We start from the raw sequence: 13845 nt of genomic DNA, 5'->3' as shown, positions 1-13845 counted from the left end.
TTTATTTTACTATATAAGTTGTTGTTTTCTTTTATTCAATTACACAAATTTGAATGTGGATTTCTGAACAAATCTTTTACTTAACTTTGGCAAAAACAACAGATTTCAAAACATTTAGTAGCATCTCATTTATATAGCTTTTTTTCTTTTTAAACTCTGTAGCATATTAGTATTTTCAAAACAATACTCTTAAACAGATGTGCTTTACAAGTTAACTGGTAATGATCTGATTTCTATGATAGCTTATTTAAGAGACTAATTACTTAAAAAGGACAGACTAGACATGTATTTTTTAAAAAAAAATTCAATTTTTGGTCATGTGAATGATTCATGTTCAGATTTCAAAAATAGAAAAGGTCCTAAAGTGCATCATTTATTTATAGTATAACTCCTTGAAATTATAGCGATCTGCAATGTAAACAGTAAAGAATACCAAACTATATTTTCATGTACATTTAAACTGGTAGGATTATGTACCGTCTTTAAGTGGGTGGAGTAGACCAGGGCACTTCCAACACACAGTTCATGCTTCTATATGATTATTTTTAAGAGCAAACTTAAAGGTATTCTTTTTCCCCTACTCCCGACTTAAACCATTTTCAACTGACAGAGCTGCTCCCGCGCTTCAGCAATGGGAAATGCTGCTATAAATCTAAGCCAATCAGTTTCTCAAGAACCCATTTTTTTTTGAAACTGATAACTAGTCAGTAGAGTTTTACATTCTCTTTATTTTCTTTTCCTTATTAAGCAAAACAAAATAGCACCCTTTAAGAAGGCAACTCTCAAAACAGACAGGAGGGCACCCCTGCTGTCTCGCTCATCCTGCACCACCACCTTCAACAGGCAGAGCCTGCTGAGCCGCCTGCGCTCGTCAGCAGTGGCTGGGGTGCAGACACCTGTGCTCGACCTCACAAAGCACAAACGCAGGCCGAGGATGGACAGGCCGAACCAGAACCCACTCTCCTAAGTGCAGACACAGACAGTCACAAAGTAACACCAAATCACAAAGTGACGTCAGCACACCGAAGTGATGAATGCTTTGGTGTCTTAAATTCCTGGTCCCTCCAAAACGTCTAATATAGACAGCTTTGTGACACAGTTTTTGAAAAAATTATAACCATAATTGGCCACACACCATTATTTGTTCTCTTTACACATGATCTTGAAAATAGCGTGACTTAGATTCTGCCTTGGGCTGAGCTCTGAGGGCTGCATTTACCCCTCAGAGGATTTTAGTGCAGCTTACCTTTAAAAAAAAAAAATCAAACTCTGGTGAGTACTCAGGAGGCTGCGAACACAGGCTCTTTCTCCCTCTCTCACGATCCTCTACACTTAAGCTAAGAATTAAGCAAAATCCTTTATATTTGGCTAGTGCCCAAACGAAACTAAGCCTCAGACAGGTTGCCATAGCATGCTGGCCTCGCTTAGTGTTTGATGTTAAAATCTGAGACTGATAAGTGCGGTCCACCTTCCAGAGAGAATTCTCCAGGCTCTTCACCCTGTTACCTGATTTAAAAGTCAGCATTCATATAGCTACTGCTATATTCCCTCCGTCCTCTACAGATGATCCAGTCCTAGTCAGGGATCAAAATTCTGTCAGCTGAGGAAGTCTTGAAGAAACACACCTTCAAATAGATGTTTGTACCACCCTTATGGGCAGACGCAGCTTCCATCTACCTGAGAGCTGGAGGGGAACAATTCACATGAGAGGGGAGAGGTGCAGCTCTGTGCAAAGGTCACAAGAATGGCCACGGCAGCAGATAGGGCTCCAATGCACGTTCCCCCTTGACTGGGTCCAAAGACAGCATGGACCTGCACAGTACGTTCGCTCCACAGAACGAAGTCCTGAGCTTGTTTCTGTCACAGCTAGACAGAGAATGGTCTCATGTTTCTCAGTTACCCAGGGAAGAACAGTGTGTGTTCTCTGTAGATGAGTGTGCCTCAATGTAGTGATTCATCACTGCTAGTGTTAGTAACACTTCCACTATAGTGTCTGTGTGTGCATGTGTACGCACATGGAGGCACGCAGAAATCTTGATTTTCCCGACAGAATTCCTAAGTCGGGGCAAATTGCCTTCTTCCATCTGGGTGGTTTCTAAGGCAGGCGATGGAAATTGGAGCCCATCCCAATGGCCTGGAGGCAGAAGGCTACATGCTTTGCAGGTCCAGCTCCAAGGCTGCCTTCCAGTTTCTGCAGAGCGGCTGTTTACCAGGGGAGGCAGGTGGCAAGTTCGCTCCGCATCCCTAGCCCCCTTGACTCGGGCTGTGGTGCCCCCTTACATGGACTTGGAATCAGTGTCTCTCTTGCTGATGAGCACCTCCAAGAGCCTTAGTTTCGCCTTTATGTGCTTATATTCATTGTATTCTTCAGTCATAGGAGTGCGGTCTTCCTTCTGGACATTTCTAATGGAAACAAAGGGAAAGGAGGCTGAGGGTCATTTGCTGTCTCTCCTAGATGACACTGTTCATTAGGTGAATTATTGTCACGTGGCAACTTTGCAGTTTATCACCTGTAGGATCAGTGCTGCCAAGTGTCACTTGGTGTGGAGCAGTGAAAGACAGCTTCCCCCCAAAAGCACAAGTCACTGAGTTTTTAGAGTTAATCTGGCATCTCATAGAATGATATGAAGGACTAAGAAATATAGACATTTTCTCTCTGCTGCTGGTATAGATGAATTCAGATTGAGAGTCTCCATACACTGAAATCCTTTACCTAGAATTACTGTTCTCTCACTTTTATATATTTCATCTAATGAACCATTAAATTTCTAACTAGCAATTGGTATACCCATAATTTACAGGTTTTTCAAAAACAGATAGATAATAATTCTACTGATCATGAAATTAGCCTTGGAATTCAGTAATTGGATCATATAATACTAATAAGCCTTTGTAGTTTACCAAATAATTTTATATGCATACTTTTTATGTGCACAAGTATTAACTGAGAGCCTACTAAAGATGGAGCACCATGCTAGCTACTCCATATCCATGATCTCATATAACCTCACATGAAGCTGATAAAATGGTGCTATTACCCACATCCTACACCTGCTGAAACTGGAACAGGAAATCAGGCTGACCGCACAGCCACTGCACTGAATGGTCGGGCAAGGTGGGCCAGCCTCTCATTTCACCTGGAAATGTGCACGTCAGACACTCAGACGCCAGGCTTCCCTTTCTTCTCATTAAAGAACAAATACGGGAGAGGGGATAGCATGGGGCTTATTTAATTTTGTTCAATGAACTAAATATAAACGTGTTTTATTCATGCCCTGCTTTGTTCAAGGACAGAAGTCTAGATGGTTTCTCAGCAGAGGGCAGTGAAGGGAACATGGCAGTGGGAACAAGGGCATCTGACACCAAGCCCCAGCTGTGCCCTCGGACGGGCTTCCTCTCCTCAGATACAAGACGATGGAACCAGATTTTGTGATATCTGAAATCCCTCTGAGTTCTAAACTTGTACTTTCTTAATACTTGTGAAGTGAAGTTTATATAATTACATAGAGTTCCTCCTGTAGAGGATATCTGTGCATAATGTGACTATAATTGTATGGAAAAAAGATAAGGAGACAAATCAGAAATATGCCAAGAAGGAAGAGTGGAATGAAACACATCAAAAACACCATTAATCCTGGTTTGTCTTTGGGGATTATTATTATTTTGGGTGTTATTTCTTTTATCTGCTTATCTATATTTTCTAAATATCTTGCAATGCCTGGAGAAAGAAAAGCAAATATTTAAATATAAAAGTTTATAAATCTTAAGAAAGTCATTAAAGAGCAGATCCAAATCAGAGATCCTAAAAGTAAATTTATACAATAACTGAAATAAACTGGAATACAACACATTTTAAATGCCAAAGGTAATTTTTATGGTGCTTTTATTTCCCAATACTTTTGAGAAGCATGAAAGGGGAGTTAAAAAGAAACTATATTTATACTGTTTAAATAATTTGGAAGAAAACAAAATCAATTTAAAACAAAATAACTCCAACATCAGACATGCAAATCTATGCCCTGTTCTATCTTCTGTCCTTGTTTCATGCTGTGACTTGAGTAAGACATTCTGTGTGCAGTCACTTGCAAACAGGGAAGGCCACTCCCCAACATGATGTTGTCTGAGGATGCACACATTATGCCTTAAGATGGACAGGAGAAAGGTACCCTGTCCATTGGGTGGGCTTCCTGCTTCTTGTATATTTTTCATTCAAACTTGATAACTATCATCTTTGCTTTTAAAATGAGCTTAAAAACCAGCAAGATTTAGAGTCCTCCTTTCCTTATTTCTCCTTCTAGTTTAAGACCAAAAAAATATATATTCTAGAAAAACAAACCAGTGCTGTGAACTGGAAACTTAGCTTCAAGCTGCTCATCTCAGAGGAGAATCTGATGTGACAGGTTAGTTTTATGAACATTAGCTGAATCTGCATCAGTCAGAGACACTACCCAAGGAGCGCTTCCTCCTGCAGGCCCACGCACACCTCGCCACCTCACAGCCCACCTTGAAGGGGCCCTGTGCACAACCCCAAGGACTGGGTTACAGGAAGGATGCAGAGTGGGTCCCACTTGGAGGGAGCGCACAGATCGGACGGAGAAACAAGAGGGACGTGTGTGTGAAGGGGAACAGAGACGGGGAAGGGAAACACAGGCACTACCTTCCATTTTGCCTGAAAAAATTGTCTTCAAAATCACGCAGTTTCTTTCGAATCCTTTTCTTTTCTTCTCTCATTTCCTGAAGGTGTTCCAAGAGTTCAGGTCTAAGAGGGGCAGGAAAATGTCAAGAAAATTGAGTTAAATCAGAATTGTTATAAATGTAATTAATGTGCAACTTGATAGGGGTTGTGGACAAGGTGGGAAGCAGATAAATGCAAAAGCTGTTGAGGGAGCCGAGGGGCAGCAGGACCGGACGAAGCCCAGCAGACTGACAAGAGACACGGCTGCTGGGTTCTGCAAGGCTCCTGCTCCTCACGAATTCTTAGGGCTTGTGAAATCCCATGGCACTCTGTCGCATTTTGCTATGAAAAGAAGAGACGGCATCTGTGCTCAGCGCATGTTAAATGATGAGCCGTGGAGCACAGAGCCACACAATGCCATTTATAGAGACCTTCTGATTGTTTAAGCAAGATCTCAGACGCCGCCTCGAACAACACAGGAGGAAGCATATAAAAACACTGTGCCAGAAGTTAAAAAAAATCACTGTTTTATCCATACAGATGCACCCCAGGTAAATCACTTGTGTTTTTTCAAGCCAATTTATTTACATACAAAAGCTAAAATAATATTTAAGGAAGTGATTTTCACCAAAACATTTCAACACCACCACCCAAACGACATACATTGAAGCAGCATGGAGATTTGAAAGCCCGGTGTCCTGGCTGCATTTGGAGGGCATTTTCTCATCCATTGGGGAAATAAATCCATCAGCATCATCTTCAAATTGGTCCAGGAAGCAACGTGCACTGAAGTCGGTTTTCAGAGTGACCGTGAAGTCTGGCTTGCTGTTGCTGTCATCTTCTGAACCCTCTTCTTCCTGGAGACACACAGCAACCCCAATAAAAACATGGCCACTTTTCTGGCACTCTTTCATTGCAAGTATCATATAACAATCATTTAATTATCCAGATACCATATAGTTTCTTCTCTGTCTACACTTAGCAACACATATGCACATTATAGACCTATTAGTGAATATCTATACACAGTAAATAATGCAAACACTAAATACAGCCACTCAACAGAGAAAAAAAAACTATAAAGCTATAAAAAAATGAGTGCACAGCACAATTAAAAGTTGTCAAGGCTGAGAGGGTAGGAAGGAACCAACCGTCATAATTTATACCCTAAAACAAATGAAGGAAAAGAATCTGAAAATTGCCTGCTCTGTGACAATACATAAAATCTGTGCTTTAAGGATTCCATTACTTGTGTACTGCAGAAAGTATTTTTTATTAAGCTATGAACATTTTCAGAAATTGAACAATATAGCCTTTCTATTTAAGAGTTGAGATTATAACATTGTGTGGTTGCTTGATGCACAAAATTTTAGGATTTTTTTTTTTTCTTTTTTGGTGAGGAAGATTAGCCCTGAGCTAATATCTGTTGCCAATCTTCCTCTTTTTGCTTGAGGAAGATTGTCACTGAGCTAACTTCTGTGCCAGTTTTTGTCTATTTTGTATGTGTGATGCCACCATAGCGTGGCTTGACAAGAGGTGCTAGGTCGACGCCTGGGATCTGAATCTGTAAACCCTGGGCTGCTGAAGTGGAGAGCATGACCTTAACCGCTATACCACCGGGCTGGCCTCAGGAAACTTTCGAGGATCTTTTGAGAAGGCCAAAACATTTATCTTCTTATGATTGGAATCATAAAACTCTTAAGTTTTTTCAAGGAACTTTCAAGGGCCACGGCGATGTTTTTCAGCATCCAAGATTCTAAGAAAAGTATGATATTCTTTATCTGCTTTGATGATAATGCAATTAGAAAAACAACAAAGTCAAATTAAAATTGCTTAATGCCAATTTAAAGCTATGTAAGTCTAAAGAAGAAATAACATCAGAGTTTGAAAGGAAGATTTTAAAAGAAGTAATTCACTGTCAAAATGTACAGTCAGACCAGAAGAGAATATCCTATTATCTTGAAAAATTAAAAAATTGGTTAGGAGTACAGTTACATGAACAACGGGAAGTGTAACGCCAATTGTTCCAGTTAAACCAAGTGGTTTCAGTGCCAATGCAGCAAATTCACCTCGGGAGGCGGAGTGCTTACCACTGGCGGTCAAAGCATAGGATGCAAATTGCCTGCAGTGGTTTTCTTACCATAAGGTGTGGCATGTTTATAATGGTGTCTCTGAAGAGAAAAAAATGTAAACAAACAAACAGGCAAAACAACCAAAAAAAGGACTAACACATAACTACAATGAAAGTACTGTGGTGAAGGCATGAAGTTAATACTGGCAAAAACTAGACGGCTTTTCCAGATTCTGTCTGCTGTGACTTCAGATCTTCAATCTCTTTGCTTGGTCCATGGAAGTAAATGCCTCACTATTAATTTTTCAAAATTTAAATTATTAAAAATATTTTAAAATTTAGAGTAAAAATGACTTTTAAATTAATAATTTAAAATTATTAGCCATGGCTGGCCCCGTGGCTGAGTGGTTAAGTTCACATGCTCCACCTTGGCAGCCCGGGGTTCACTGATTCAGATCCTGGGCACAGACCTACACATCAAGCATCAAGCCATGCTGTGGTGGCATCCCACATGGAAGAACTAGAAGGACCTACAACTAGCATATACAACTATGTACTGGGGCTTTGGGGAGGAAAAACAAGAGGAAGATTGGCAACAGATGCTAGCTCAGGGCCAATCTTCCTCACCAAAAAAAAAAAAAAAAAGTTTCTCCTTTTTGTGTGAGGACATAACCATTCCCACCTATTTGTCTTCCTAAGGATAGAGACACCTGATAAGGTACACCTGGCACACGGCAGTGCTGCTCTGCCTTCTGCTCCCTCCCCCTCCCCCTTCCCCGGATGAGGAAGCCCAGGGGGAACCACCTGACAATAAATCCCACGGAGGCAGCGATTTAGGCTTGTCTGTCACGGCTGTCCCCAGAGCTCTGCCAATGCCTGTATACAGTAGGTGCTCAATAAATGTCTGCTCAACAGTCTAGTACTCAGTTTTAAAAGAGAAATACAAGTTACTATTAAGAGAGTATTAAAGCCTGAGATAGATAAAAAATGAAGTCAGGTGTCCAGACCTTATCAGTTATATCCCAAGGTCCTGAGAGAGCTTAAAAATGTGAGAATGGGTCTTGCACACAGTGAGAACTTAATGTTTTTTAAGATGAAGCTAGACAAAACTATTCTCAGTAAGCTGTGAAAATCACAGGAAAAAAGAGAAATAGCAAGATAAATCTTCAAATTATCAGACCATCACGTTGTTGTGGCCCTTGGGTAGATTCTAGAAGGAATCAGTACATGGATAATGTATGAGCAACTGGAAAAGAATCAGTGATCGACAGTGAGCAGCAGTGGCTCCTTAAGTACAAATCATGAAAAGTGACCATTTTCCTTAATCTCTGGATTTCAGTCAAGAATGAGGTGAGCTGATCTACGAAAGGAAAGCTGGCTGGGAAAACTGATGCAATGGCGACGTGAATCTGGAGGGAAGGCCACAGCAGGCTCTGGACCTGACCCTGCCTGAATATGCACCAGTCGTGTGGATAAAGACGCAAAAGGCACATTCAGAAAATGCACAGAGGTACAGAGTGTGTAGGGACATCTGGTATGTTGGAATACAAAATTAGATTTAATCTATTTCACAAGGCGGAATAGAGAATGAAAAGTAATTGGAAAAATTCATGGTCCTATAATTAGGTTGGAAAAAAAAAAAGCAGGACACACAGACAATAAGCAGTCCGTGGAAAGGGAAGCTGGAGATCGCACACAGCAACAGTGAGACAGGGCCACGAGCAGTGGTTCTCAGCGGGGGCGGGGGGGAGGAGGGGGGAATTTGCCCCCTAGGGGACCCGAGGTAATGTTTAAAGACACTGCTGGTTGTCACAGCTGGCGAGGGGTGCTTCTGGCGCACGACTGGCATCTAGTGGGTGGAGGCCAGCCTCCCACACAGAGTTACCCAGCCCCAAATGTCCACAGTGCTGAGGCTGAGACCCCTGCCCCACAAAGACTAAAATGAACTCACAGGACCTCAAGAGTCACGGCATGACCGCCCTGTAGACCTGACGGGCCTGAGTTGTCCGGACCAAGGGCAGGGCTAGTCCTTGGTCCTCTGTCCTGCTGGTTAAACCATAGCTAGAACACAGTTCAGTTCTGGGTACCAGTTTCTAAGCAGGATCTAGATAAACTGGTGTGCATCCAGAGCAGAGCCACTGGCTGGAGGGTCTGGAACCCACTTCTCAAGAGGAGTAGTAAGAAGAACTTGGAGAAAAAACTTTCACAGGGTGTGGGTGGGAGTGGGCAGGGCAGGTGGCTGCAAATATATGAAGTCTTCTCAAGGATGAAGCAGGATGCTTATTCTATGCTGTTCCAGAGGGTAAAACTAAGCCTGTTAAGTAGGAAGTAATGCACTACTAATAAATATGGATATTATAATTTTTAAATATTTTCATTAATTGTGATATTTTATAGCTATCAAACATTATGCATTCTAAAATTTATATCATATAATCTTAAATTTTATAATTTTAAAAATGATAATTATAAAATAATACAAGATAAGCTTTTAGCAATTATTGATATTTTGCCCATGTAATGAGTGACCTCACTCTCCCCATTGCTATACACTTTTCAAGCTTGAGGATGGACCCCTTCTTAGGACAGTGCCTCTCATCTGTCAGGTGAGCCTCAGTAGAAATTCTTATGTGGATAGGACCATTGACTAGATGATTCCTAGGGTTTTGGGGTTGGATGATCCAGGGCTGGCTCTATTTCATATACTGCTGGTTCCCTACGCATTTAAAACCAGGGGTGGTTTTTAAAAAAACCACCAAATCCTAAATTGTATCAGAATTGCCAAGAATTATACAATCCAAATAAATTCTAATAAGCCTGGCCAATTGGAACAAAATGAACTAAAAGACAACACTATTTACCAAAGCAATGTAATCATTGCAAAATTATCTGAAATTCTGACCATGATGTGGGCCAGCAGAAGAGCCACGGCCAAAATATACTTGTGAAAAAAACAAAAAATAAGCTCAAGGATAAGATTTGGGAGAATGTCCTCTTTTAAAAAGAGCATTATTAGTATAGCTTCCATTTGTTTACTGAAGCAATTATTAAGTGTCATATTGTGGGTGTGTTAAAGAACACTATTATCTAATAATAGTCCTATTGCATGCTTTTAAGATAAATATGCTAATTTTCATATACACAATTGCCCAAATTTCTTCAATTATGGTGATTTAATTCATGTGCGAAATGACGAGCTAGACAAAATTTGTCTTCTTTCATCAACATCAAGTCTTATTGTAAGAAAATAGCTCTCATTTTTAAGATACAATATAGCATATTTGCCTAGATTTCACATTTAGAGCATTTTCATAAAACAAGTTCTATTTAAAATAATATGAATACCTAATACCTTAAAATTAGGTATATGAAATATTTAAGACCCCTAAGAAGTAAGAAAAGGAAGAGAATAAATAAAAGACAAGACTTTGCAGCTTCTGATACCTTACCTCAGTTAGAATGATGAGAATCAGGCAAGAAAACGGAGCAGTTCTCAATTGGTGTCCCTCGGTGGGAACGAGGCCCCGTATTCTGAAATAATTGTTCCTAACTACAGCAAGTAAAGGACCACTCCAGGCTTGGAATCGTCACAGAAATATGACAAGTGAAACTCTTAAAACTCACTTCTGCTTTGGGGTTTACTCCCTCTTCCAATTTAACTGCTAAAAACCAATCACTGACTTTTAAAAAATGAGTGACTTGACTTTTCATCCCGAGAGCCCTGCAGGAGGCCACCCAGTTTGTTCAGATGTCTAGAAACAAAAACCTTGACAGAGGCTGACCCTAGCCCAGGCCAGTTAGGTCCCTTCAGAGACACGGACATCTGTGGGCACAGACAATACCCCCCATTCTAGCAAAAGGAGCCCTGAGGACAAGGATCCTCTGTATAAAATCCAGAAGAGCTCCGGGGAAAAAATCAGAGCATGTGTTCTCGTGATGGCCAGTCACAGCACCACATCCACAGACCAAGAAAGATCATAAAGTCAGCACTGAGGACTCAGCGTGCGGAGGAAAGTTAAGAGGAAGGAAGAGCGGGTGGAACAGCACCAGCAAATCTGTCAGAGACAACTAGACATTTGTCTAAGAAACGGTAATTTTCTATTGTGTGCCATGTATATGGCCTTTGTTAATTTTGGTTTTTCTATAAACACAGTAAATGAGACTTTTTAAAAAAGTTACCCTATTGAGCTAATTTAACAAAGTTTTGGAATATAGAAAATCCATTCCTCAAATGGCAGAAAAAAAACCCAAACAAAAAATATTGTCAAAACAAAACAATCATTCCTGAAAGCAAACTAAAAACAAAACTAACAGCAAACAAAAAAACAAAAAGCGGGGAATGAAATGACACGAAGGAAATCAGCTCGTCTATAATATAAATAGAAGGAACTGTTCAAGTCGGTTATACGCAGCTACTGATGCTTAGGGACCACGACAAGAAGCCATCACTGGAGGGCCCAATCAACCCCTTTCCCTCGGGGAGGAGGGGAGGAAGGGAGGGAACTGGCGCAGGTTTAGCAAGTGGTTAGCTGCTGGAGGTCTTCACCTTGATCTCCTTGAAGAAGGAAGCAGTTTCGCCCTCGATAATTGGCTGCAGCAAAGGGCTTCTCCGCTTGCTGGAGGGGGAACCCTGCGACAGGCGTTAACAGGGAGGTTACATGGCGAACTCCTTTCCCTCGCCCGCCAGCTCGCTGCCTCCTGTGTCTCACCGGCCTTTAGGACGGCCTTTTAACTAGGTGCTCCAACCCCTCCCCCCAAACTTTCCCAGGAAAACCAGAAACAACCAAAGTTCTTCTTCAAGTCGATACTTCACTTCAGAGCCCACACGCACAAACCAAGGGGGCCACAGGGAAGCAAGGACAGCACCCGACTATGTTAACCACACGCACGCAGGAAAAACCCGAGGAGAAACACCCGCCTCCCCATCATCGCTCCTCCCCAAGCACAGTGGCTACCAGGACATCTGAACCATCATGAGCTTTAAGCTCATCAAGCCATAGACAGATGTTGCCCATTCACCTTATGTAGGGACACTAAGGGCTCCCAGCTGGAGAATGAAAATGATGCCTTAGATTTAATCCTTTTATTGGTTGGCTTACTAATTTATTCTGCAGGACATTTCTAGAAAAGTAGCTTTCGTCAAACACACCTGCCTGAGGTCTCTGGACCCTCCCTCATTCATAGGAACAAATACACTGTTAAAAGACATATAAAGACCATATCTTAGGCCTGGAAACACACAAGGAGATTTAAAGCAGGAATAGAAGAACCGCAGATAAGATGAATATGCATTTCAATGAAACATAAAAGCGAGGCTGTGTCTGCCAGTCCAAAACCAAGCAGAAGCAGCCCCCAGGTCCCTGGAGATTAGAGCACTGAAGCAGAGGCCAACGATGCCCCGAGAGATGGGCAGGGCGTTCACACTGCACTCAAGCTGGGGTAGAAAAGCCGAGATGGGGACAAGAGAGGACAGCAAGCTGGCCAGAGCCTGAGAGGCTTTCCTAGAGCTGAGGGCAAGCTGTGCTCCCTACTCTTGTCAAAATCAAAACTGACAGCCCCAAGTGGCTAAGTCCAAGGACAGTGGCCACTGAGAGCAACTTCACAATCGTTAGCCTCCCCCCATCTCCTTCCAAATTACACTTCTCTGCATCCTCCAAAAAGAGAAGGCTCTCTCTCCTGAATTCCTTTGAGGGTGTCTCCCTGGATATGGTTCCCAAAGGGTTATCCCTCTTTTGGAGGGGGAGCAGAGACTGTTAACTAGAGAGTCACTCTCTGGGGAGCAGCAGCCTGGAGAAAGCACAGTCCTGTCTGCTTGGTGCTCTGTCTCTGAGGAAGGGTGGGGGAGTCGGGCCAGCACATGCCAGATGGATGGATACAGCCAAAGCACATCTCCCAAAAGAAAAAATATTCTATCAGCTTTAGATTTGCTCATTTTTGGCAAAGGAAGCCTCAGAAGTCTTTGATAAATTCTTCATTTCTCAAGCTTATGGGCCACAGATATGAACAGCAGGTTCAACTACTAAAGCCTATTCTTCAAAGAGAAAGCAGGTTAGGACCCTGTTAACAGAGCCAGGGCCCATTCAACCAGGTAATCGACAACAGAGAGTGGTGCACTCACAATGATGGGGATGGTGTTGGCCCGGGACAGGATCTGTTTGACCAGCCGGTACCTGTCATATAGCGGCTTCATAACCTGACGTTCGTTCTTGGTTACCTGGAAAGGAAGAACAAGAGAGCTGAGAAGCCCGCTCCTGCTGGCATGCTCCCCGCTGCCCAAGCATGCTCTGGGCCTAGAGAAAGTACAGAGGACCCCACTGAAGTCTCATCATTCTTACAAAATATACATAAACTGATAATATCTGGGCAATGACAGTTGAAAATGTCTACTTCAGCTGCAGATCACTGGCAATCGCTCCATCAGCACTCTTGCTTTTCCCAAATCAAAACGATAACCATTATCATAGGTTCTGAACTCCCAAGGTTCAGAGTTCCTAGATGATTTACTATTTTCTAGGTCCAGGGAAGAAGAAAGCATGCATTTCTATTATAATACTTATCATGCAGTTCTGTAATCAGTTTTTTTACATGTCTCTTTCTCCCATGATATTGTTGTGTTTTTAAGGATAAGACTTTGGCAAACAGGAGCTATTCAAGGAGCATCTGCTGATAGAATACATGGATTGATTCATCTCTGTATCCCGAAAATCTGGCACAGGGCCCCACAATGTTTAAAGGACTGTTTCTCTAGGCAGTGGGGAGGAGCTGAGCCCAACTCCCGGGTGTAGTATTTGACGCCCCTCACCTCCTGCTGCTTCTCCTCCCCCAGTCACACCTCAACCTCCAGAGGTCAACTGAGCTGTTTCATACATCCTTGTCTACTGCCCTCTGCCCTGCGTGGCTTCCTCTCCGCTCCTTAGTCTGGCAAATTCTACATCAACAGCCACCTCCCCTTCCAACATCCCCCATCGAGGAGACCTGCTCCTTCTCTCCTTTGTGTCCACCTGCTGCAATCTCTGTATACCTTGTAATTTCAATATATGCTTTGCTATAAACGGAATATTTGTGTCCCCCCAAATTCATATGTTGAAACCTAATCCGT

The 13845-nt window shown here is 42.2% G+C and overlaps 1 protein-coding gene across 15 annotated transcripts in view; it reads right to left on the bottom strand.

Annotated features, from left to right (window-relative positions):
• Nucleotides 1–13845, bottom strand: part of FAM13A (family with sequence similarity 13 member A) — a 313429-nt gene continuing 299584 nt past the window's right edge. For 13 of the 15 annotated variants that reach the window (XM_070505399.1, XM_070505400.1, XM_070505393.1 and 10 more), the window contains 5 exons: nucleotides 12865–12960; nucleotides 11293–11376; nucleotides 5339–5532; nucleotides 4658–4759; nucleotides 1–2403 (listed from right to left, as the gene is read on the bottom strand). In XM_070505399.1, coding sequence (XP_070361500.1) covers nucleotides 2277–2403; nucleotides 4658–4759; nucleotides 5339–5532; nucleotides 11293–11376; nucleotides 12865–12960 — 603 coding nt within the window. In that variant the 3' untranslated portion in view covers nucleotides 1–2276. The remainder of the gene's footprint in view (nucleotides 2404–4657; nucleotides 4760–5338; nucleotides 5533–11292; nucleotides 11377–12864; nucleotides 12961–13845) is intronic. The other 2 variants (XM_014842471.3, XM_070505404.1) reach the window with 1 other exon arrangement.

Source organism: Equus asinus, chromosome 3 (genome assembly GCF_041296235.1).
Source record: "Equus asinus isolate D_3611 breed Donkey chromosome 3, EquAss-T2T_v2, whole genome shotgun sequence".
Classification (NCBI taxonomy): Eukaryota; Metazoa; Chordata; class Mammalia; order Perissodactyla; family Equidae; genus Equus; species Equus asinus.
The sequence above is the reverse complement of the archived record's forward strand: the minus strand, read 5'-3'. Positions and strand labels throughout refer to the sequence as shown.